We start from the raw sequence: 26,330 nt of genomic DNA, 5'->3' as shown, positions 1-26,330 counted from the left end.
ACGCCGGCCGACTCCATCTTGTTCTGTGTCCTTCACCTAGACCACGCCTCCTCCCCTTGAGTAACCTCTCGCTCACCCGTTCAAACTTCCTGATCAAAACACACCCGGCGATCTGCGTAACAGGACTCCGACCCTTCCCCAGCCAATCAGCTGAGGCCACAGCTGTTACCTCACCAACTGCCCCTAGGCCCCAATAAAACCTTTGTGCTTTTGAAACTCGCTCTCTCTCCCCAGGATCTCACCGCTGCGTCGGTGCAGGTAGGGGATTGAGCTCAAGCTAGCTTGAATAAAGGCTCTTTTGCTTTTGCATCGGATTCAGCTCCCTAGTGGTCTTTGGGGATCATGAATTCTGGGCATAACAAGGGGAAGACAAAACATATGCCAAGACAGGAAAACGTACTCCAATTATACATCATTTCCTTTCAAGGGTAAAAATTTTATTTTTGAGGAACTCCATACTGCACATTTTTAGCAAGTCACGTAAGAAAGCAAAAATGTTATCCTCCCCTCATCCTAGAAATAAATAAGAAGGGCATAAAATTTCTTTTTAAATCACGACACTTGGAAGTTTAGCACCAGCATCCAAAATGAACAAAAAAGGGGGAAAAAAAGCATTTACTATATATTTCAGATTTCTTTGGTTGGGGTTCTCCCCATGTGGTATTAATATTTCTTCTTTCAATTTATATTACCAAAACAGTAAAAACCAGGAAAAAAAATATAAACCTAGTGGTTGCTGAAACTGGGGAGGTTGCTCTCTCGTCTCGTGTGCAGGCATTCCCGGATCTCAGCTGGCTAGGAAACTTGGCTGACATTTTCCTTTCATAGTTGTCTGTTTCATAAAGGATAGTAAACGTTCTAATGTCCACATCTTGGTCATGACTCTTCCACGTTAATTGCTTGCATGTCTCTTTGGTGTTGGTAAGGTCACGGTCTGCTCTGTGCTTTCTTTTTCTAATGGTCATTAATTTCCTTAGGTCACCTGGGAAAAAAAATGAAACCAAACTCAGAGTGACAAAATGACCAAGAGTTTAAGAATAAAAAGGCAAAAAGTATGCTTTTCATGTAATTCAGGAGACAGTATTTCAGAAGGTCTACACATAATCTATTCTCGCAACTACAGATCTGTAACCCTACACATTTAATACAACATTTGTGTAAACCAGAACATTCAGTGCACAGTAAAAATTTTATAGAATTATATGAAAGCGGGTGTCTGAGGGGCTCAATCGGTTAGGCATCTGACTCTTGACTTCGGCTCAGGTCATGATGTCACAGTTCATGAGACTGAGCCCCAAATCAGGCTAACAGCGCAGAGCCTGCTTGGGATTCTCGCTCTCTCACCCTCTCTCTCCACCCCTCCCCTGCTCATATGCACTCTCTCTCTCTCCAACATTTCTTTTAAAATTATATAAAAGAAAATTACCATCAGGAAGCCTTTTCAAATAAATGACACTACGGCATCCATAATTCTTCATAATTATTTTGGTGGTTGCACAATATCTCCTAACGTGAACAAACCCAACACTGAGCCACTTCCCAGCGTTAGACAAATTATAAATAGTACAAATATTTGTTGCCCTGTATTTTGGATTATTCCCTTAGAAGCAATACCCAGAAATAACGTTACTAAGTAGAAGGTTATAGCCAAATGACTGATACATATTTCTAAGTCAGTTCATGCAAGCAAATTTAAATAGGGAGTTTATTTCTATGATACTGTCCATACAACCTAGAGATAAAACTGAATATTCCCAGCACAGCAAATGTCTACCTGATGGAAGGCTGTGAGTTTTACAGTCTCTTTTAACTAAAAGCATATTCTTTATTTAATGCAAAGGACAACAACCAACAAATATTCAAAAATTTAAGCCCCAGGAGTCAGTAGGTGAAAAACCCAGAAAGAAAACAACTATGGCTTATAAATCCCTTTAGGAGTGGCTCTACAATTGGGTCAGTCTAGTTCTATTTCTACCTCTATACTGAAAGTTTCCAAGACCTTTACCAAGAAAACAGAAACGCAGGAAACATCAATAAAGACAAGCTAACCTTTATGGGGAGGTTATGCTTCACCACACCCTGATTAAGCACCTTACACATGTTATCTCACTAAATCTTTGCAACAACACTTGGTGAGTAAGTCTAGTTGGTATCCCTGTTTTACCAGCAGCAGACATTGCTGGGGCAGAGAATAAACAAACTGCTTAGTATCACCCAGCAAATGAGTAGTGGCTCCCGCACTGAGTACATAAACCTCTTGGCTCTCGCTCATTATACTGCACGGCCTCAAAATCAATTATGTTAGTTATCAAAGGGAGAAGGGAAGAAAAAAATACTCTAGTTTATTCTGTAGATCGGTCTCCTGTTCAAACTGGCCACTAGGTGTCACAAAAGTAAAACTTTCAAGAGTTAAGAGGTATTAATATTAAAAATTATGTCTATAGAGAAAAAAAATGACCATCAATAACTGTCAAATGCTTATGCCCCCCAAAACCTAGCAAAGTAAGGTCAAATCCCATATTTAACCACTAAAACTGATCTTTCTCCGGAGTCCTACAGGAGATGACGGCTGATCCAGATGAACCACAGAACTGGCTCAGACTGAAATCAACAATACTTAAAATATCAGGGGCGCCTGGGTGACTCAGTGGGTTAAGCGTCCGACTCACGTCATTAAGCTCAGGTCATGATCTCATGGCTTGTGAGTTCGAGGCCCGTGCCAGGCTCTGTGCCGACAGCTCAGAGCCTGGAGCCTGCTTTGGATCCTGTGTCTGCCTCTTTCTCTCCCCTTCTCTCGCTCATGCTGATTCTCTCTCTCAAAAATGAATAAACATTAAAAAAAAAAAAAAAATCAACTCAAGGCCCGGGCTGCCCGAGCTCTTACCTGCTGATGGTGAAGGTGCCTGGGGAGCCTGGTGTTACTCGGCACTGCTCTGCTCGGTGGCTGGAGCGGGGTTCTCAGATGGCGCTTCGCCTGCCTTGGTCTAAGTAAGCCACGAAACAAAACCACAGTCCGGAAATTAATCGACCCGGATGACAATGGAAAGTTCAAGACTAAAAGGTCTCAAAAGCTGGGATCTTCCTGCTTACGAAGATAAATCACTCTGCAAAAGTAACTATTCTTAAGTGGGAGTCAAAATTTAGTATCAGAGAAGAACGGCCAATAAATGGCAACTAAACACCACCACTCTCCGCAACAAAGTCTCTGATACACAATTGCTTTTAATACTTGCTTAGAGAGAGCTTCCTCTCTGTAAATGCTGTCCTACGTTCGGAGAGCCTTCAACATTTTAATTCTGAATCTCCATTAGTATGCATAATCCTTTCAGAGAATGATAACTAGTTGAACTCAAATGTTTGTTTATGTTATGTACAGGGCATTCTTTCTCCATAATATATAGACGCATAGATCTTAACTAAAATATTAAAAATATTATATTATCTTTCATATACAGATTATATAATAGAATACCTATAAATGCTATATACATATTACCTTAATATATAAATAGTAGACATTTATATGATTTGTAAATATAAATACATATGTAATATAATGATAACATAAAATGTTATATGATTGCCAGTTGGCAGGTTATCAAACCACACTTAGGATGGAATACTAAATAAAGTTTGACGTGATTAAGGATGATGTGGCAACATCCCCTTCCGGCCGGTTGGATTTACCTCTTTGCCATCTTGTGAAGGAGCATTAGGAGGACGGGGGCGACGCCTGTAGTTGTATGGGCGCCGGTATCCACGGCGAGCAGATGGCTGGTTTGAACCATTGGCCGCTTGTTGGTTCTCTTTATCTTCAGCCTCTCCAACAGCTGGGGCAGGTCGGGGGCGAGGAGGGCCTCTAGAGCAGAGAATGCAAAAGAAAAGAGAACAGTGCAACAGGACAGGGGGCCGCAAGAATAATCTTTACTTTTGAAGGTTAAGAAGTCAAGTGATCGGTATTTATTGCTAGAATACACCGGCTTGGGGCGCCTGGGTGGCTCAATCGGTTAAGCCTCCCTATTTTGGCTCAGGTCATGATCTCACGGTTCGTGGGTTCGAGCCCCATATCAGGTTCTGTGCTGACGGCTCAGAGCCTGGAGCCTGCTTCGGATTCTGTGTCTCCCTCTCTCTCTGCCCCTCCCCCGCTCACACTTTTTCTTTCAAAAATAAACACTAAACAAACAAAAGAAAAAGAATTATACACAGGCTACTGCAGCAAATGGAGCAGAGATTTTGTGGAAAAAAGCCTATTTTTCCACCATTTTCCCTCTTCATCTGAATACCTATTTGTAGTGAATAAACACACTCTGGACACATATCATGGTCCTGCCAGGCACTTGACAGGCACAGATAGTAAAATCATAAAAGAAGAGTGGCTCCTGGTACCTGCCCTCCATGAACTGAGTTTAGTGGAGCCTGGAGGGATTAAACACGGAAGGAACTCTAACACTACTTCGTGCCAGAGTCTGTTGCTGGTATGTTTTTGGGTTAAACATTTAATTTCAATGCTAATTCTGTACATTGGATTTCTAGTGAGAAAAATCAAGAGGTGTTGAGAGGTTAAGTATTTGGTTAGACCGTAGAGAAATGCTTTTTACAGGTCGAAAAAAGTCAAATGTAACTTTCCCAAGATCACACAGCCAGGGATTGACCGGGATGGAACCACTGTCTCCTTTCTGTTTTTGTTAAGGCACTTCTGTGAAACCTCGTATTTTGGAAGTTCTTAGTATTTAATCGTTAAGAGTCATTATGTCTACAACTGGAATGAATCCTGTGAGGAAAAGGACACAGACTGGCATAAATCCTTTCCCAAAATAATATATTCTCCTTTCAATAAACCCATGTTGCCAAACCTCCAGGTGGTATAAATATCGATCAGGAGTGAAGGTCTACTTTCTTCACTTACATCAAGGACCAGGAAAAGGAATAGGAAGGCTTATGATACAAAGCTTTAAAAGCTTTAAAAGGTTCTGAGGGAGTCGAGCTCAATTCAGTTTTCACAAGGCATGAAGCACAAAAACCTACTCCTTCACTAATATGAATACCATTGGTGGTGTAGTAACAGTATCTAATATTTACTGAGGGCTTACTATATATATACCAGGTACCGTTAGCTTAGATTCGTTAGTATTTTTAAAAACTGTAAAATATTCCTTAATGTCCATTTTTATAGACCTGGTAAGTAAGTCTTAAGAGTCCAGGAACCTCCCAAAGGAGACACAGCTACTAACTTCAAGGTGGGAACGGACACACAATTTGATCTGTAGCCTGACTTAACCCCCAGACTGCCTTGGTGATGGGACTATTCAGTACCCCACATGCTGGCTGGCCCTCACTTCCTCCTTTCTCTGGCACGGCCACTGAACAACGACCCATCAATTAATTTTCTGTTTGTTTCATTCAATAGAACAAAAAAATTAATATTCATCTATATACCATATCACAGCTAACCCATACAAACCAATGGTTTTGCACAAGAATACCAAAATATTTTGTTAAATAGGGGGGACATGTCCCATGGCCGTTGGAAAACACACTGCAGAGTCCCTCTAATCCTTAGACCTCCAGTCGAAGCAGCCACTTCTTCCAATGGATCTTCCAATAATAGATCCATACAACAGGCCCCCAACAGTCTCATCCATTATGCTGTCTCTCTCAAGTCCTTCAACTGGCTGTTAGGGAGCAATGTCACATACCTCCGGTACCTTGGGCGGTAAGTTGGGTTTCGATGAACCGGTCCCTGAAGTTGTGTTCCCTCTGGGACTCCCTCCTTCATCTCTCCAATTTCACCAGCCTACAAGAAGGCAGTCAGAGCCGAAAGTCAATGTCATACGACCAGACAGAAGAGACACAGAGCACACAGTTGCATTCAGATTTTTTTTTAATTTTTTTTAATGTTTCCTTATTTTTGAGAAAGACAGAGCGTGAGTGGGGGAGGGGCAGAGGATGAGGGAGGCACAGAATCCGAAGCAGGCTCCAGGCTCTGAGCTGTCAGCGCAGAGCCCGACGCAGGGCTCGAACCCACGAACCACGAGACCATGACCTGAGCCGAAGTCGGACACTTAGACGACTGAACCACCCAGGTGCCCCATCAGATTTTTTTTTTTTTAAGTAAAAAGTAAAATGCTTCATAATAAAGCTGAGAACCCTCAACTTTAACAGTGAACTGTTCAATGATTTAGATCTTTGTGAATGATAGGAAAGAAAAAACTTACTTCTACTACAACAGTCTTTTGTGTGTCACAGAGCTCTTAGTCTTATTTGATAATACTAATTTAAACACTTTGAAATGTTTCATTCATCTCTTACCATGAAAAAAAAAGAAAAAAGGACCCATTATTATAAAAGAAAAGAGAATGAGGGGCCCCTGGGTGGCTCAGTCAGTTAAGCGTCTGACTTCGGCTCAGGTCATGATCTCGCGGTTTGTGGGTTCGAGCCCCGCATCAGGCTCTGTGCTGACGTCTCAGAGCCTGGAGCTGCTTCGGATTCTGTGTCTCGCTCTCTCTCTCTCTGCCCCTCCCCTGCTCATGCTCTGTCTCTCTGTCTCAAAAATAAATACAACATTAAAAAAAGGGGGGGGGGAGGCGGCGCCTGGGTGGCTCAGTCGGCTGGGCGTCCGACCTCGGCTCAGGTCATGATCTCATGGTTCGTGGGTTCGAGCCCTGCGTCGCGCTCTGCGATGACAGCTCAGAGCCTGGAGCCTGCTTCGGATTCTGTGTCTCCCTCTCTCTCTGACCCTCCCCCGTTCATGCTCTGTCTCTGTCTCAAAAATAAATAAACGTTAGAAAAAAAAAATTTTTTTAATAAAAAAAAAAAGAAAGAAAGAAAGAGAATGATATGCTACATTTGAGCAATGAGAATCTCTTCCCCCTTTCAAACTCAGATCCACTAATTCTATGAACAGGGTATCCCTTCAACCATTAATGGTTTCTACATTTAAACGTTTTCCCACACCTTTTAACACCTTCGCTTCTGACTGCTTCCTTCCATCTCTTTGCATTTAATTATAATCTTTTAAAGAATAAAATCATACTTCCTTGATGATAAACTTATTTCAAACTGGGGGTACAAAATTTATTTACTGTGGAACTTCCAAAGGAAAAGACAACTAAAAACGAACAAGAACACCCACCAAACATCTCCAAAATTCTTTATAACACAGCCGCATCTTAACCTTTTTTTCTCAACACTAACATCTTTTACTTCTCCATGTTACACTAGGAAAAGAAAAGCCAACGGCAAAGGATTTCCACATTCTTTCACTCTCAAATCTACCCACCTACGTGTTTGCGGTCCATTTTCTTCTCTCTCCTAACCCTGGGTAAGTGGTCTATGCTCATATCCAAAGCCAACCCCTCTCTCACCTCCTAGAACACTTAAACTCTCTATCCCTCCTCCCCTTCACTGTATACTTTTCCCCCCTTCTCTACTCCATCATTTCCATCCAGGTGCATAAACATGCTGAAAGGGCACCCATCTTTTGCAATTCTTACAATATAATCACAAACTTACAAAACAGTTGGAAGTACAAGAGCTAATCCTCAGGCCCGGTTCAAGTATCACCAGTTGTCCCAGTAATGTCCCTGATGGCCAAGACCCATTCAGAACCATGCCTTGAATTTAGCTCTTTGCCTGAAACAGTTCTTCGATATTTCCTTGGCTTTCGTGACCTTGACGCTGTTAAAAATTAGAGGCCAGTTATTTTATACGCTATCCTTCAGTTTGGGGGTTGTTTGGTGTTTCCTCATGATTTAGCTCCTGTGTATCTGGCAGGGAAGCCATAAAAGTCACACCGCACCCTTCGCATCGCATCCCGTTGGGCGGCAGATGGTTTCAATTTGTGCCGTTACTGACAACGTTCAAGTTCAGAAGTAGTTAAGGTAGTATCTGGCAAGCCTACTCTGCTGTACGTTTACTCTTCTCCTCTTTGTAATTAGTGAGGATTTGGAGCAGTACGTTCAAAGTGTGTAAATGTTTCATTCCTCATCAAGTTCTCAATATATCCATTTATGTATTTATATCTGCATAGACTCATGGTTTTCTATTTTATTCAATGAGTTATAATCTGTTACTATCATTACTGGCCAATGGGAACCCTTTCAAACTGGCTCCTGTCCCTCTGACATGTCTCCAACATTCTTTGAGTACTTTCTTGCGTTTTGGCACAACAAGATGTTCCGGGCTCATATTGTACTTTCTCTGGCCCAGCTCTGAAATCAGCCACTTCTCCAAGAGAGCTTCTTTTTATTGGAGAATGGTATTTAGAAACAAAACACTGGAGGACAGGTATGCTCAATGTTATTAAGGAGTCACTGATTTCAGGCCATTTCTGGAGACAGAAATAAGGAACACACATATACAAATACATATATGCACACACACAGCATGAGTTCCACATATATAAACATGGGTATATGTGTGTGCACGTAGAGCATACTTGATCTGTCCACCTACAACGGCTTTCACAAAGTTGTTGGTGAAGAGAGGGCTTGGGAGGCCAGGAGAGAACTCACTACATCTCAAAATCAAACAAAAACAAAAACCCTGTTCTGACCCCATAGCCTCCTCCCAGCTACTGCCCCATTTGAGCTCCTTTACAGACAGACGAAAGGAAAACCACCACCACTAACTAACCACCACAGAAACCTCCTCAAAGGAGAATACGAGACCTCTTCTCCCTCTCTTGAACTCATGCTAATCAGACTTTTGCCCTTACCGGACCACTAACTCCCAAGTTACCAACAACAGGAATCCACTCGCAGTCTAACTCCCTCCTCTCCTCCTCAGTATTTGACACGGCATCTCCTTCTGGAAATATGTTCTCCCTATCTGCTCCATCTCATCATCCCAGACTCTTCATCTTCCTCATCTTGGAGGAAGCTGGTGTGCCCAGGACTCAGTCCTAGGATCAGTGTTCCACCTACACCCACTTTGGAGTTCATCCCATCCAGCGCCAGACCTTTCAAACTCGCACCTGGTCTCGTCTGCCCTCCTCAGGCTCTCTTCGGCCTCTGTCCCTGCCCTTCCCTCGGCCATTCATGGCTTCTCCCAGGACCTAAAAGACTCGCTCCCTCGCTTCACGTAGGTCTCTTCTCAAACATGAGCCCAAAGACTTTGTAGCCACCTTATCTAAAATTACACCTTCCTAACCCGAGCCGCATATTCCCTCTTGGCTGTGTTTTATTTTTCTGCCTACTTACTTCACATCTCCACTTGGAGGTAAAATTTAACGTGGGGGGGGGGGGGGGGGCCGCGGGGGGGGGGACAGAGGGGGAGGGAAGATCTCCAGATGGTTTTCACCCTTCCCCTAAACCCAATCTTTATTGTTTTCCCGTATTTGCTTAAATCAAAAACCACAGGGGTATCTTTTACGCCTCGCACCACACATTCACTCCATCATCAGATGCCGTCACGTCTAGGTTTAAAATATTGCCAGAACGTGACCACTGAGCACACCCCCACTGCTAGTACTCTCATCCACGGCAGGACCATCTCCGCACAGGGGATTATAGCAGCCGGTCTCTCCCACGTCCACTGCTGCCTCCTGTGGTCTAGCTTCCATAAATAGTCCGATGGGCTCCTAAATATCTCTTCCCTGTTGAGATCCCTTCACTGGCTTCTCATCACATTTGGAGTAGGTCAGCAGTCCTTATCAGTCTACCAGACATGCTCTATCTGCTCTAAGACATCGCCCTAATCTCATGTCCTACCCCCCTGGGCCTCGCCCACACTGTCACCACAGGAGCCTCCCTTTAGTTCTCTGAACAGGCCAAGCTGCTGCTTCCTCAGGAACCTTGATCCACAAAAAGCAGACAGGAAAAGCAATTAGCATGTGTGAAGGGCTAGAGTTTACTAGAACTGTGGAACGGGAAGAGCATTAGCAGAGGCTGAGTTTGAATCCAGTTCTACAACTTTCTGCCGCAGGACCTTAGGTACAAATTGCCCATTTTTTAGAATAGGCAAATCTCTTCATTTGTGACAACACCAACAAAAATATGGAAACCACTGCCAATTTCATAAAGCTACAGGGAAGACTGAACGAGAACGGATTTCAAACGTCTGCCACTTCGTCAGTGCCAAATAATTCATGCTCCCTCTTCTCTATCATACAGTTCTTTTCTCAGAGACGGCAAAATGTTGCTATTAGTTCAGTAACCGATTCGACTTAATTTCCAAGCGGAAATTAAATTCAAATTGAGCTAGATAGGTATTATCTTTGAAAAACCAGAAGTCGTGTGGTCACTGATGTATCATGTTATATCATGTCCTTTGTTTTTTTTTTTTTTTTTTTTTTTTTTTTAATATCATGTCCTTTGTACAGAAGGGAAATTCTATTGGTCTGTATATTATCATTTTTTTCCCCCTGTTGTGTCAGTTTCGGTTTTTATACAGTAAAAAATGTTTCCAAAGACTTTTCTATTTGACCTCAATATTTAACATCCTAGAGATCTCACTATACTTTTAAACCATTAGCCTAGCTATTATGGAAGAGAGTTTTAGGGATTTTCATTTGATGCTCTTGATTGCCTGAAGCAGACTTCTTTAGTGTCTGAACATCCAAGCATGGGATGTATTAGAAAGATTCTAAAAATACTGAAGGAATCTAAGGACAGCTTTTATTTCATATATGGAATGGGTAAGATAGTCAGCTCAAGTTAAAACAACTCCATGTGATTATCAGAATAAGCACATGTTTTCCAAAACTAGTTTTCAACCAGCTTCTGCAAACGATGTTCTACATAGCACTGAAGAATCCCTTTGCTCTGAACCTTCAATTCCTAAGGTAAAATATACTTTATTTTAAACCACATAGAAAAGAATCGTGTTCTCAAAAAAAGATACGTGTGGATGTGCAAAATACTAAGAAAGATTATTTCAGGAAAGTACTACTAATGCCCTAAAAATAAATGTGTATTACAATCTCCCTGACTCTTCCTGTTCTCATTTCCTAGAAGCCCAGAGTGCTGCCCTAAAGAAACCTACTATGCCCCATGTACCCAGTCTCTCCATATATGCAAGTCTACTCGTTATTTTTAGCACATTCGTCAGGGACAGCTGTTAAAGAGTAGAAGAGAAATAACAAGAAGCAATGTAGAAAGAACATAGTCATGCATGACGGGATAAGAGATGGGTAGCAAAGAACAGACTGAACATAATGTTCAGTCAAAACACTTCGTGGAAAAACAGAAAACAAAAACCAAGGACACTAAGAGGAAAAAGTTATAGCTAGTGGTAACAAAAAATCATGTCCTAGGCCAAGTTTTCCAAGTTTCTTGGGGAACTGCAGAGTTGTTACAATGTTTATCGATTATAGGTCAGGTTCACAATAGCTCTGTCAGTATTTTTCAGCAAAAAAGGAGAGTAATAACTCATCCACAATCCCCATCTACAACAGCTTTTCTTACTAACACTATCTCATGCAAATTAAAAACTCTATAGATTTCCTCTATCCTAAGGCACCGAGCTAAATAGCTTCGCCTTTGATTTAATCACCATGACCCCATGGAAGAGGCACGTTAATTATGCCCGTCCAATGGATGAGAATTAACTCAGTTTTTGCAAAAGCTCACAGACCCAAGTTGGCAGAGACAAGATTCAAATCCAGGTCTGCTGACTTCAGAGTTCAAAGTCTTAAAACGCATAACCCCCTGTCTCTCTACTTTAAACTGTCCCGTGTTCCCCAGGGTGCCCAATTACGGGCATGGCTCCTGTGGTCATGCTTTTGAAAATGTCACTAGAATGGCTGCTCCGAAAGAGCAGACTAAAGGCCTCGCCTCACAGCTTTTGGAGCATCAGGAAGCCACAAGCAAGGTCTGATTTCCGGCGGCTGGTGGTGGAGGAGGAGGAGGAGGAAGAGGAAGGACGGAGGGGTGAGGACGGCTGAAGAAAAGTCCCAGGTGCAATTTTACCTGCATTCTGTTGGGATGGGGAAAGACCCGTGAGCGACGGTCAAAGGTCTGTCCCACGTGGTAAGGCGGGAACCGCCTCCGGTACTGAGGGCGATACTGGGGGCGGCGCAGCTGACTCCGGGCCCCAGAGAACTGCCCGTCAGTGGCAGGGGGGTCAAATCCTTCACTGCTGCCGCTCCCTTCCTCCTCCTCCTCCCCAGCGTACTAGCAAGCAAAGAAACAGAGATTCAGAAGAAGTTTCAGCAAGGACAGAACCAAAGAATACTGCTCAGGATGAATATCACCAAAGGAAAAACAAAATCTCCCCCAAAGGGAATAATCCCCTCTACTATACGGACAAAATGCATTTAACCCAGGTTATCGTGTGATTACCTGGGATAAACTACATTAAGATTAAAGTAGATCTGGGCAGATAAAATATTAAGAAGCAGAAAAGCAAAAGCAATCAATCTATAATGAATTGACGAGTCATCTCATTAGAATTGGTGAATAACGGTGGGGCTGGGGAGGGTGTGTGGGTGGCTCGGTTGAGCGTCCTGCTCCTGACTTTGGCTCAGGTCGATCCCAGAGTCCTGAGATTGAGCCCCACGTAAGTCTCTGTGCTGAGTGTGGAGCCTGCCTCACGTTCTCCCTCCCTTCCTCCCTCCCCCTCTGGTCTCTCTCTCCCTCTGTTCCTCTCCCCCACGCATGCTCTCACTCTCTCTCTCTCTCAAAAAAAGAATTGGTGAATCATCAGTTGAACAACCAAAGAAAACATGTACAAGGTTGTTAACAGTTTAATAGCTCCAGCTAATGTGTGTCTCCCAACATCTGCCATCCGATGGGGCAGAGTCAGGGCAAAGCAAGAAAAAAAACATTGTGTGGTGTTAACAGTTTTGTCCTAAGAGTCCTACCTTCCTAGAGCCGTTCTCAAAGTGTGGCTGGGGTCTCCAAAAACCTTTCAGAGGCGGGGGGCGGGTACCCAGTTCAAACGATTCTCATAATGGTGCAAGGATACTATTTGCCCTTTCCACTCTTATTCTCTCATGGGTATATGGAGGCTCCAAACAGCCACAGGGACACAGAGCCTCTTAGCTGACTGAATGCAGAAGGAGATACGAAAGCCCAGCTGGCTATTAAATCAAGTAGAGACCTGCAAAAATATGAAGCCACACCACTCTTCTCACTCAATTTAAAAACCTAGCTTTCAGGGGCGCCTAGGTGGCTCCGTCGGTTAAGTGTCTGACTTGAGCGCAGGTCATGATCTCACGGTCCGTGGGTTTGAGCCCTGCATTGGGCTGTGCTGCTTCAGATCCTCTGTCCCTCTCTCTGCCCCTCCCCTGCTCTCTTTCTCTCAGAAATGAACGTTAAAAATATCAAAAAATAAATAAAAATAAAAGCCTAGTTTTCATTAAAAATGTTATTTATATTTATGTGTAATGAGCTTATTTACAATCAATTAAATATCTCTTAAATGTCTGCTCTAACTGCTAACAGATATAAACACACATAAAACCTCTGGGATCATCGATAATAATTAAATATACAAATGGGTCCAAAAACCAGTAAGTTTGAGAACCACTGACTTACAGCATGATTTTCTTTATAGGCTTTGGAATAAAGTTTTAATGGCACTTTTATAGTAGTAAGTAATAGATACAGGCAGTTTCTAAATATAGGCCTTATTAACAAAGGAAACTACCGACCCCACATTTTTTCCTATATTTAAGTTACTATATATCACATACTAATATTTTACATAAAAACATAAATAGCCAAACATCCCTCAAAGAATTTATTTCAAATCTTACACTAAAGGATATAGATATGCGAATACAAAAGGCAATCAAGGGAAGTAATTATAGTTTTCAAAAATGAATAAATTAAAAACTAATAAAATAATGACCCATTTCTTTTGGGGGTGAGGGTATTTAAGATTTAGAACACTCCAGAATCAGCCACACGGGCAACTAAATTCCCAAAAGGTGAAAGTTTCAGCTATCGCCTCCAGTAATTTCAGAAAAATCCAGCCATTGTATACTTCATAAAACCTGTACCAGCTACAATCTACAACTACGTAACACATATTAGCATAAAAAAGTAAAAAAGAAACATTAGCATAGAAATCATACACCAAAGTAGTAAGTGGAAGACTGCATTATTCTTCTTTTTAGGCTATTCTATACCTTTTTGAGTTTTAAACAGCCAAATCTTTCATTAATTATCTTTCCAAATAGGAATAATGGCACCACCCTTGCCAAACATGCTCTTGAGAGATAGTCAATAAGCTGTCAGGATGTCAGGACATCCCAATAAAAAAACAAAAACAAAAACAAAAACAAAAACAAAAAAAACCACCTTCATTTACACGTACTTTCAGAATTTTGAAAGTTTTCTTTCTAAGTAGCTTTCACACGCAGGACTTTGCAATTTCCAGCTGAGGAGGAAAGTCTTTAAGGAAAAACTGCTAACGTTTTTCTACCACTTTTACTTCTGAATTCACATAATAATCAAAATCCAGTTGCCCCTTGAACAATGAGAAGGTTAGGGGCACCAACGCTGTCAAAAACCCATGTGTTCGAACTCCCCCAAAACCTAACAACCAAAAGCCTGCTGTTTCCTGGAAGCCTACTGACAACATACAGTCAATAACACCTATTTTGTATGTTACGTGTATGATACACTGTATTCTTACAGCAAATTAAGCCACAGAAAAGACAATGTTATTCAGAAAATCATAAGGAAAATACATTTATATTCATGTACTGTATTTACCAAAAAACACCTGCTGTCAGTGGACCCACACAATTCAAACACGTGTTATTCAAGGGTCGACTGCCATCACAACCAGAGTTCTGTGAATCTGATGAACTTGGAAAAGTTAATATGCTATATAATAAATGCTACAGTAGCTCATTCCTACTCGCCACCTCCAGCACAGGTTTTTATTAACAATCAAACAGGAGGGGCACCTGGGTGGCTCAGTCGGTTAAGCGTCCGACTTCAGCTCAGGTCATGATCTCGCAGTCTGTGGGTTCGAGCCCCGCGTCGGGCTCTGTGCCGACAGCTTGGAGCCTGGAGCCTGTTTCGGATTCTGTGTCTCCCTCTTTCTCTGACCCTCCCTGTTCATGCTCTCTCTCTCTGTCTCAAAAATAAATAAATGTTAAAAAAAAACAAAGAACAAAAAACAATCAAACAGGATAAGGGGGGCACCTGGATGGCTCGTCGGTTAAGCGTCCAACTCCGTTCAGGTCATGATCCCAGGGTCGTGGGATCCAGCCCCACCTTGGACTCCTCACGTTGGACTCTTCACTGACTGTGGAGCCTGCTTAAAATTCTCTCTCCCTCTGCCCCGTCCCCACGCATGTGTGTGCTCTCTCAAAAATAAATAAACTTTAAAAACAAAATCAGTAAGATAAGCAAAACATGGGTATGAAAAATACAAAACTAGATGAGGGGATGGGAAGATGGGTGAAATAGGTGATGGGGATGAAGGAGGGCACTTGTCACAATGAGCACACGGTGATGTATGCATCTGTTGGATTACTAGATGATATACCTGAAACATGTTAATGTAACACCTACGTTAACTAACGGGAATCAAAATAGAAACTTAAAAAGAATAAAAATAAAATAGCAATAAAATAAAAAAAGAAAAATACAGAAAGAAAAATAAGAGGTCATCAGGTAGCTGATAAAAAACCAATCTGGAGGGCGGGGGGGGGGGGGGGCCCGCGCCGGGGTGGCTCAGTCGGTTAAACATCCGACTCTTGATTTCAGCTCACATCATGATCTCACAATTCATGAGATCGAACCCCGTGTCAGGTTCTTCCCTGACAGGATGGAGCCTGCTTGGGATTTCTGTCTCCCTCTCTCTCTGCCCCCCCCCCCGACTCATTTGCATGTGTGCGCACTCTCTCTCTCAAAAGTAAATAAACAAACGTTAAAAAAAATCAACTTAGGCAGGGTGTGAAGATGACAGAATGAAGAGGGAAAGCATTAAGGTAAGTGGAAAGATATAAATCTATCAAAGCATAATAATAAATCATTCTCACTTTGCAGACTTTCTTTTCTGGTGACATTTTTCAAAAGGTTTCCTCGGATGATACGCAAAGTCATAGTCTAGGGCTCACAAAGCATCTCGAGTCTTATTCTGTAAGTGCCAATCCCAAGTACTAATTCTAGAAACCTCAAAAAATGACTCAAATTTAAGAGGCTCCTCATGACTACAAATGAATGGGATTCTTTTTGGGTGCCTTGAGCGTGCTTCAAACTGAGCCTTCTAAGTAAGCTCCAGACAGACCCGGTTGTAAACCCTTTGGCCTGGATTGTTCCCAATCTAGAGAACTAAACATCTGGAGTATCACTTACTGCTTCTTTACTTTAAAATAATGGGAAAATGCTACGCTGAATAAACCAGCTACTTAATCGAGGTAAATTAATACTTCTGCGGTCAGTGCTGGGTTTTTTGCCTATTCCTGAGCTATCTATCCCCCATTCTCCTTGCCAACCAAACACTTCTTTTCTTAGAGGTCAACAGTGCTCGTGCCAAGAGATGAACCGCTTTGGGCCAATCATGGAAATCCCGTTCCCCTTTGCCAGTGAATGCCACATGACCAGGCTCTGGCCAGATAAAAGAGCCAAATAAAGAGAAAGCCCTTTTGACGACCCTGGCACAGCCTATCTTAATTAAGCCCTCCCTCTTAAAAGATAGTTGTCTGTTACTTGCAGCCAAATACGTACAAACGGATACAACTTCTGAATGGCAAGTTTCCAAAGAGCCCCGTGGCTGTGGATGAATTCTGGGCACTACAAATTTCCCTTCCCAAACCAAAGCATTCTGTGCCTCCGGGAGGAGATACATTTATCTGCTGCAGGTATGTATACTTCGTTTTACACGTGAAAACTCTTTCGGGCACTGAGACAACATACATTACGGGGAGGCCCACGGCGTCTGCCATAGTAGCCACGTCGGTAACGGCGCCGATCGGCAGCGTAACGGCTCCCTTCCACGGGAACGCCATCCGGTCCAGTCACATTGGCTGCTTCTGCACCCTGAGAAAGAAGACAAACACAGACGGCCTCAAAATCAAAAGAAGCTAACTCAACTAACCCCTTTCACCCATGCCCCCCATAAAAAACCAGCCTGGGACAGTCAGAATGTTAAAGCTGGCAGAACGTACCCACAATTCCTACTGTGATCTCAAATACACACCCGAGTCTTAATAAGATCAGCAAGGTGCTTGGTGTCCTGATTATAAATGTAGTTTCTTTGCTCACACAACCTAAACTCTCCCTTCTTGTTTGGTTATGCCAACTTCAAAAACGGTATGTACCTCTTTAAAGAACACACACCGGTAAATGTAATGCGATTGTGAAAGAAGTAATGCTAGACCAGGAAGAATATTTCTCCATGGGAAAAAAGTTAGATGTTACCATCCTAGAACAACGCTGAAACCTAGATTATTCTAAGAGGCACTAAGAGAACAGCTCTTCATGGGCTCGAGTGGCTCTGTCCAGCACTGAGCTATTGAGAGGGAAACTTCTCCCATCTCGGCAGCAACAGAAGAGTCCTGGATTGAGTAAGACATCGTTTCCACAAATGTGGTGCCGCTTTAGACCGTCTTAGTATCCTTCAAACACACTCAGCGTTCTTATTCTCTTACAGACAAAGAGATAAAATAATGCTTCAAAAACATAAAAAAAAAAAAAAAATCAGACAAAAGAGATTCAAAGAATGTATTTCACATTCAACATCTATTTGTAAAACCTCAAGTTCTGAAAACATATGAAGGTGAAATTAACCTGGCAATACAAAATTTTAAGAGTTGGATGGGATAACAGAGATCATTACAGGTCAGCATTTGCTGGTGGATGATTTGAAACTCCAGGTTTGCAACACAGCTGAGGGATCACATTAGTAAAGAAATCATTTAAGTTTCTGTATTAAATAAATGTGGAGCCTGGGTGGCTCAGTCGGTTAAGCATCCGACTCTCGATTTTGGCTCAGGTCATGATCTCTTTCTGCACTTTCATCGTGGAGCCTGCTTGGGATATTCCCTCCGTCTCTCCCCCCACCCCCCACCCCACTCCACTCGTGCTCTTTCAAAATAAATAAATAAACTTTAAAAAAAAGATATCTTTTTCCCCAAAGCAACTTTTATCTGTTTGTAATACTATAAGTGTTATGGGGCACCTGGCTGGCTCAGTCTGTGGAGCATTTGACTCTTGATCTCAGGGTCATGAGTTGGAGCCCCATGTTGGGTGCAGGGATTAAAAAAATACTATAAAATTTTAATATACACTGGAATATACATTTGGTACCGAAATAAAATACGTCCTTTAACTTTTGAAAAATTAGCTTCTCCCTCTATAACTAAATAGGGCTCTTCATCATTTATTAAGTGAGAAATTACAACCTCCTTTTATAATCAATCAAAGAACATTTATAGCGGTATTCAGTAATCAAAAATTTTCTACTTAAAAGTCACTTCTGTCAAAAATCCAAAATAAGGTTAATTCATAAGGGGCTGAGAGACCACTCACTATGCAAGAAAACCGTATGCTAGCACACTTCGATACCCAGCCACGATAGTCTCACCTTCTCCCCCTCAACCACATCGAACTCTACAGTTTCTCCATCTCCTACACTGCGCAGGTACTTCCGTGGGTTGTTCTTCTTGATGGCAGTCTGTCAAGAGAACAGAAAATTCTAAATGAAGAGTATGTCAATATTGGCCACAGATTTCATCTCGCAAGTTTACTGCATACAAGTTTATTACTTTTTGAAAGTACTCTCCCACTCACCTGGATCTTCAAAACAGTAATAAAAAACGAAACAAAACAGAACAAAAACACGGTAAAACTATGTTCCGCGTTTTCTTAATTTGTGGTATCCTTTGAAATTCATCTTGGTAGGTGGATCCAACGGGATGTGCAGTTAGTACCCACCTCCGTTACAGCCTGATCATGAAATTGGAAATATTAGTTCCCTCAGGCTACTAGGCATCTAAGATTTAGACTGTACCTCTATGGGTGAGGGGAAAGGGGGGATGCCTTCGTGAAGTCCTGCTTAACACACATATATTTTTTATTTTATTTATTTTTCTTTTTAGGTGGAGAAACTATCTACAGACAAGAGAATCTCAAAAAGAATTTTAAAAGGAGCGAAGGAGAGGAGGGATGATGAAGACTAGAGAAAAGGAATTTTAAAATGCCAGGGGGGATAAATACACCTGATGGAACACACACAATTACCTCAGGAACGAAACATTACTGATAATCATAATCTGGCCTCTTCTCCCCCTTCCTCCATTTTATGGAGAAGGAACACAATGAAGCTGGTAAGGGATTTTGCTGAAGACATAAAGATACAGCCTGCGGGGGGGCGGGGGGTAGGCAGGGTGGGTAGGGGGAATCCACATCCCTGCACTGTATCCATATGATATTTATCCAATACTTTCCCCATCACACCATTTGTATCTGACTCATCCCTACACATTCTGTGATAATACATTAAAAGTTTAATGGAGATGCTCTGCTGCATGAGACACCTGCACCTCAGTATCTGCGTATGAAAAGGCCTCCCCTTTTCGGTCACTGGCGGGGAGAATAATTCCTGCAAAGAATTTCCATTTCTTTAGCTGGTATCTCTAAATAGTTAAAGGGGCTCTGAGTTTCTATGGAACTAGGTCAACCTTATTTTATAAAGCGATTAGGCATGTGTAATCCAGCCCTTCCCTTACTCTGAGTGGGAGGGAGGAGGGGGAAAAAAAGGAGCCAATGCCACAGAGACCTCACCCACGGAGGAAGAAAGGCGGCTCAGGGCAGGATATCGGCGCGCAGTTAGCACATTCAGCCATTCCCAAAACAGCCCCTCCCTGCCGGCTCGTTCCCTTTTTCCTGTTCAACGGGGCAGGCCTCAACACATGGAGGTGACTCACCACGCAACCCCATGGGGGCTGGAATCAGGTCATAGACTCGCAGGCTAATGATGCTGGCCACCAGGACACAAACTTGTGAGGTCCCTATGATGTAGCTGTCAAACACAGACTGCTTAGCCCCAAAGGTCTACCTATTAACCTCTAGGTATGAGAAGCAACACTTTCTTTCAGTCTGTTTTAACTTTAAAGGTCACTGGGTCTCAACAACAACAACAAAAAATCTCAAATGATCTAGGCACAACTGAAATACATCCAGTCAAGCAGAAACGTAAACAGCAGAAACCACAATAGAGAGCTTAACCTTAGATATTACTCTCCCCAGTCACCACTCCCACCCCAATTCGCCCACAACCCAAAACAGAAGGAAACAAAACCAAAGAAAACCAGATGCTGCTTCACAGAGCCCTGCAGGTAGGTACTGGTCTTAGTACCTGACTCTGTATTTTCCTGTTACACACTAAGCTCCCCACAGACTTGAGACAATTGGCTGGAAATTAAATAAATATACAAAAAGAACGAGGGCAGGCATCTCTTCTTTTAACCTGTGTTGTAAAACAAGTCCAGGCTGCATAATGAAATAAAGAGCATCCTAGGCCAGGAATGTAAAGAAAGACAAAGACCTCAGTAGCCAAGAAGCCCATGGTTCCCATATTTTACCCATCTCCTACATCTCCGAATCCAAAGGGATGTGGACCTTTTGACCCGGACATGCCTCATTTTTACAGGAGAGAGGATTATCCTGGGCATTGGGGAGTTTTCTCATGTCCTGGCTACACACACCCTAACCATCTGCTTTGCTGCGCTATTTACTTCAAGTCAGAGCCACTCGGGGAGAAGAGCTTTAACCAACACCCACCCAGGCAAAAGCCACATCAGTTCCAGCCAAACACGGAAGGGGAACCACAAAATCAGGAAAATAAGATGGTAACACGGGAACAGAGTTCTGCTAAGGAGTCAAAGGCTTTAAAGATTAGCAACTGGTCTGAGTATTACTTCGCTCGACTGCAAAAATAAAAGGCTAAAATGATGGGACAGAAGAGTTTATCTGCCGATCTTAAAATGTGCAAGTGTGCTCTCTTGTCAGAATAAAACCGTGCAAAACGTTTAGAGTGGAATGAAGGTTTACAGGACTTCATCTTGGAAAAGGGACACGAGCAGATCACAGACACCCGTCTCTTCACACAGCACACGTAGCATTTATTATCCCTCTTACCTGATGTACAAACACATCTTCTTTGGTGTCATTTCTGTTAGAAGACAAAAAGTTCACAAATGAAAGTACTAGATATGGGGAAAAACTTAAAAGAACAGATGTTTTAGGAGTTTAGATCCCAAGACCTCAAAAAAGGCAACATACATCTTTGTTTCTCCTCAACTTAACTCAGAAGTCCAGAATCGGTCCCTGGTAAAAAACTTCCAAACCTGCAAGATCCCCGTCATACTCCTCCATATTACCACAGTGCTTAGATCCAAGTGTACGGAATCTACAGAAACATCCCTTCCCTCTCATCGCCTCCTAAATCACGTGGAATGTAATCAGAGCCCGAGATTTCCTTCCCAGTAAAAAGCAAAGCAAGACAGTAAAAGGACAGGGCACAGCTGTGAACTAGGCTCTCCTTACACTGAAACCTAAAACAGCACCCTCCCCACCACCCTGCCCTAACTCACCCCACCCCCCCACCAAAACAGATAAGGAAGAAATTAAGACATCTTCAGGGGGGGGGGGGGGGGGCAAAGCGAATGACTGTATCACGTAAAAACATCACCAGACTGCCAACAGTCCACAGCTGCGTTCTCCTTCCTATAGGGTTAGAAGCTACCGTCGTTTAAAGAAAACACTATACTTTCTACGCAGGACTTGGGCCAGACCTGGGTTACAGATCTAGCTCAATTACTCACTAGTTGTGTGACCCTGGGAAAGTTGCTTAACCAGTCTAAGACTCCATTTCTCCATCTGTGAAATTACAGATAGGGTCTCAATCATCCTAAGGCCCTTCCCATGTCTCTTTTATCTCCGTCACCTTCAATTTTCTTTTAATGACTGGATGTTTAAAAACAGGTCATTTATCCATACTCTGGAAGTGTATTTTAATTAATATTTAATAACCACTAGCTTAGAAAGGAGAATGGTCACAGTGCTTACAAATCTTAAAACTTACTCCAGCCATCAACTGAAAACGAAATGAACAAAAAAACTTACACAAGCCATTTAAAAAGTCTGGTCAAGGATCTATAAACTGCTGGTGCCACAAAGCAAGCATGCATTTAAAACATGTACGGAGATACAAGCACGTACCGATTTATGAATCCATATCCATTTCTGACGTTGAACCATTTAACAGTGCCAAGGACTTTGGTGGCTAAAATAAGATTAAGCAGATAAATTAGTATCTGACCTACAAAGAGATAAAGCTCATATCACTAAGGTCTTGATAGCATTATATAAAGCCTAAACATACCCGAGGAAACCATTAAAGGCTTAATTCTAAAATATATTAGGAAAAGAAAATGGAGCAAGGGAAGACACCATAGGAAAATGCTTTCCAGAAGCCTACAGCTTTCTTCCTCGTTAAAGGTTTCAGTACGGTCATAAGGAGTGGTCGGAAAGTGTATACATTTCTGCAATAACTCAAATTGAAAGACATCACGGAAAAAACAAACAACGTTCTTTACGATTAAAGTTTTCACACGGAAAAGTTTTGCCGGTGCCAAAGAAGGGTCTAATGAAATGAGAATGTAGACAGATGAACAAGGTCAAGTACCAATGACCCTAACACATCACTTTTGCACTTTGAGATTAGGCAAACTTTAGTAAGTGAAATAGTAGCTCCCTGTTACTAGCTAATCTACAAAGACGTAAAGTAGCTTGTCCAGCCGCCAGATGGGGGCCTATCAGAGGAGTCAAGAGTAATAATAGAACTGATGCTGTCTCAACCCGTTCTGCACTCACCACCCCAAGACAGGAGGTAACAGGCCTTTCCAAACCATAGTGATGAATTTGGGCTTCTGTTTCATTGTTTACCCTGCTCCCTGCAGTTGGGGAGAGTCAAACTCATCCTTTTTTGGGTTTTGTTTTTGTTTTTACAAAATCTCCCTCTTTAACTTGAATGTCTCTACTTCCCATCGCTGAGTAGGGCCCTTTCTGTACCATGTCAGACTTCAACAGAATTGAAGAGGAGGAATCTAAATGAACAGGATGGTCCTATAACTTGTACTTCGTACATTCATATTTATGTCAGCCGTCGAGTATGATTTAAGAAGACTTCTTTGAATCACTTGTGAATGTCAAATTCAGAACCTCTAGGAAATGCCTATGTCTAAATTCAGGAAATGCATAAAGCGATTATCAAGACTCAATGAAACAGGAAATCTGACAATACAGTACCTAACAAAAAAAAAAAAAAAAAAAAAACACTTAGAAGAGAATGAAAGCAACAGCATTAACTGTTACTAGGGCTGCTTCTCTATGACATACAAACTTTATAACTTCCAAGGATAAACAATGAGAATTCAGTTTTCAAATTTAAGACTAAACTAGTAATTAGGACTCGTTTTGTTGTGGACAGAGCCAGTTCTGAGTTTCGCTATATTGATATGCTTAAGGAAGTATTTTAGCTCTCTTTGTAAAAAGAAAAAAAAAAAAAAAAAAAAAAAGGAAAGAAAAAAAAAAAACCCAGCTCTATCTATGCCTCCAAAGTCATTCAGAGCCCATCACTGACTGAGCAATCTCCAGCTCTAATTCCAAGTGAGGAAGATCTTTCCAACGAAGAGACTGAACCTTTGGGATGTTCGGTTTTAAACCATTTAATTAGAAATTAGAAGGTCAAGGAAGAAAGAAAAAAAAATTATGTTTTAGATCTAAATGTACACAGAGGAGCCCATTTTTGATAAACCATAGGCTTTTATGTCACACTTTTAAGTTATTTCAAGTGATAGAGTTTTTGTGCCTCCTGTCATTTGCCCCAAAATTAATGACCTAGGACAATATAAAGACAGGAACTCTTTTAAAGGAATAATCTTGCTTAGAAAGGCAATACTAACAGAGCAGCAAAAAAAAGATGAAAAATGGTTTTCAAATCTAACTTCAAACCAGGCTGAAGGCTATTTTGACTCCTCAGTGTAGGTTTTTAAATTTTCCTAATTCCACCAACACTCCCAACGATTTCACAGGGTCAAACACATTCATGCACACTTCTTGCTTTAAAACCATACCCTCACGTCACATACACAAGGAGGAAGAGGCGACAGAGGAAGACCATATGGATTCCATAATGTTCATTAGAAGGAAAGTTTTCTTTCACCCGGGGAAACCACTTTCTCCGGCCTATGGCTATCCACTGAGCCTAAGGGCTGTTTGTAGAAACTCAAATGAAGACTCCAAAGCCAGAATTCCATTTCAGTCAGCACTGTGCCTGGCACATTTTAGGCACCCCTGTGTTTGCCTGGCAGAGGGGAAGGAGATGGCAGGACACTCTGGGCAGGGACAGCCAGTGTTGAAATGTCATGTAGAAGGCCATCCTTCATTTTAAGAGTTGGGAGTTACAGCAGAAAGATACAAGACCTCCAGACTCATCACCTGGGATGCGGGAGAGGCTTAATAGCAGTTGGTGGTTAAGAGAATTCATTTCTCTGTTCCTTTCATCTTTCAAGATGCCTGCTTTAGTTTAAAATCCAGCAGTTCGGTTGAGATCCAGAAGGGTACAAGGATCAAGGGAAAACCTGCAAAAGTTCCTGTCCACAAAATAAGTTACCGTTAAGAGTATATCTTAACTCTGCTTTGGAAAGCGGGAGGCTGTCTCACTCTGCACAGAAGTGCTCCCAGAAACATTTGTTGGAAACAATAATCAGAATACTGACTAGACTGAAGTACCCCTTTAGTCCAGCAAAATAAGAGCAAGTTGTGGGGTTTTTTTGTTTTTTGTTTTAATTACTATTATTTATTTTTTCTGAGAGAGAGAGAGAGAGAGAGAGAGAGAGCGCGCGCGGTGTGCGCAGGGGAGGGGCAGAGAGAGAGGGAGAGAGAAAGAATCCCAAGCAGGTTCCAGGCTGTCAGTGCAGAGGAGGGCAAGTTTCTCTCTTAACCTACACAGGTTAGTTTTAGCATGCCGCTCCCCACCAACTGAGAAAAAGCCCCGGAAAAAAAAAAAAAAAAAAAAAAAAACAAGCAAACCGGCCTCTCAAGGTAGGGAACATGGAACTGTTGTATTACACGCTCTTCACATTATTCGCTTTTCTTCCCACGAAATTGGGCAGGCAAGGCTCAGACAGATCAAACCCGCCCCGCCCCAAACACTGGAAATGTCTCCGAAGCATCCGACACCATCTCTTAACTTTCCTGTTTAAAAGAGCGACTGACATAGACACGCACCCTTTGGAGGGTTTCTTCACCACCCACCTGCTTCATAAACCCGCTTAAGGCCTCACAGGGCGTTCCAGAAGGGCTGAAAACGCTGAAGCAAGACGACGAAGCCAACAAGGACCACAGAAAACCATTCGAAGGCTCTGCCCGCACAAACCTGAATGAGACCTCTTCCCACCTGCTCTGCTAAGTTACAAGTCCCAAGATAAGGGTGTTCTGAACAAACGTCATACCCACGCTATCGACCAAGTTTTTTCAGCTGCTGCACCGAGCGCGTTCCCACAGTCCGGGAAGGAGAATGCGCGTGAGCGATTGGTGAGCGCAGCAGTGGGCACGGGGAGGGAGGAGGACGTGGGACCGAGACCCAAGTTTCCCGGAGAGGATTGCAACACCCCTTCGCCGGCATGTGGCCGACAGAAGCATGGCGTCTTTCCCGTGCCCATGTGGGAAGGGCGTCAGGGACAGACACCTGAGCCTTCTCAGCAAGAAGCCTTTCCACCTTGCCCTGCCCGTCCCCCGGCCCCCCCTTCCCCCGCCTCCCCCCCCCCCCGGGGGAAATCCTCCCCTCACCCCCGATCCCCAGCGAGGGCTCCACGGTGCCCGTCCCACGTGTCTGTCCCTCCCCTCCATCCACGGCCATCCCTGCCCTGCGTCCTCGTTCCCAGACCGCCGCTCCTTTCCTCTTTGGACCGAGGTAGCCCGCCCACTACGGGAAGGTGCCACAGTGCCTGCGCCTAAGGTGACAAAAGTCAAGACCCCAGCTCGCCGGCCCGGGACCGGGAGAGGCGCGCACCGGGCGGGGAGGAGCGCAGGGCGGCGCGCGCGCACCCGGGAGCCCCACAGGGCGGGCGGGCTGCGGCCCCGGGCGCTGGGGACCCCCTGCTGTCACTCCGGCGCCCCCGGTGGGAAACGCGGCGGGCGCTGCCCGCACGTGCCCGGCCGCCCGCCCCACTCGGAGCGGTCCCCACCCTCCGGGGCCTGACTCACCGAGAACTTTTTTCTCCGCGTCTTCACTGCCGGCGGGGGCTGAAGAGGCGGGGGCCGCGGTGCCCGTGGCTGCGGGGGCCGCGTCCCCACCGGGGTTTTCCGCGACGTGGGCGGCGGGCGCCGGGGCCGCGGCCTGGGGCGCGCCGCTGCCCA

The 26,330-nt window shown here is 43.3% G+C and overlaps 1 protein-coding gene across 3 annotated transcripts in view; it reads right to left on the bottom strand.

The window, feature by feature from the left end:
- Nucleotides 1-405: 405 nt before the first annotated feature.
- Nucleotides 406-26,330, bottom strand: part of YBX3 (Y-box binding protein 3) — a 26,764-nt gene continuing 839 nt past the window's right edge. The window contains exons 2-11 of one of the 3 annotated variants that reach the window (XM_040488919.1): nucleotides 26,178-26,310; nucleotides 22,128-22,191; nucleotides 21,045-21,078; nucleotides 18,490-18,579; nucleotides 16,821-16,943; nucleotides 11,910-12,113; nucleotides 5,697-5,794; nucleotides 3,688-3,859; nucleotides 2,885-2,984; nucleotides 406-982 (exon numbers count right to left, since the gene is read on the bottom strand). In XM_040488919.1, the coding sequence (XP_040344853.1) occupies nucleotides 2,919-2,984; nucleotides 3,688-3,859; nucleotides 5,697-5,794; nucleotides 11,910-12,113; nucleotides 16,821-16,943; nucleotides 18,490-18,579; nucleotides 21,045-21,078; nucleotides 22,128-22,191; nucleotides 26,178-26,310 (984 nt within the window). In that variant the 3' untranslated portion in view covers nucleotides 406-982; nucleotides 2,885-2,918. Of the gene's footprint in view, nucleotides 983-2,884; nucleotides 2,985-3,687; nucleotides 3,860-5,696; nucleotides 5,795-11,909; nucleotides 12,114-16,820; nucleotides 16,944-18,489; nucleotides 18,580-21,044; nucleotides 21,079-22,127; nucleotides 22,192-26,177 lie in introns of all 3 variants that reach the window. The other 2 variants (XM_040488920.1, XM_040488921.1) reach the window with 2 other exon arrangements.

The sequence above is a fragment of the Herpailurus yagouaroundi genome, unplaced genomic scaffold, assembly GCF_014898765.1.
Source record: "Herpailurus yagouaroundi ecotype Mexico unplaced genomic scaffold, PumYag 166, whole genome shotgun sequence".
NCBI lineage: Eukaryota > Metazoa > Chordata > Mammalia > Carnivora > Felidae > Herpailurus > Herpailurus yagouaroundi.
Note: the sequence above shows the minus strand (reverse complement) of the source record. Positions and strands in the feature narration are given on the sequence as shown.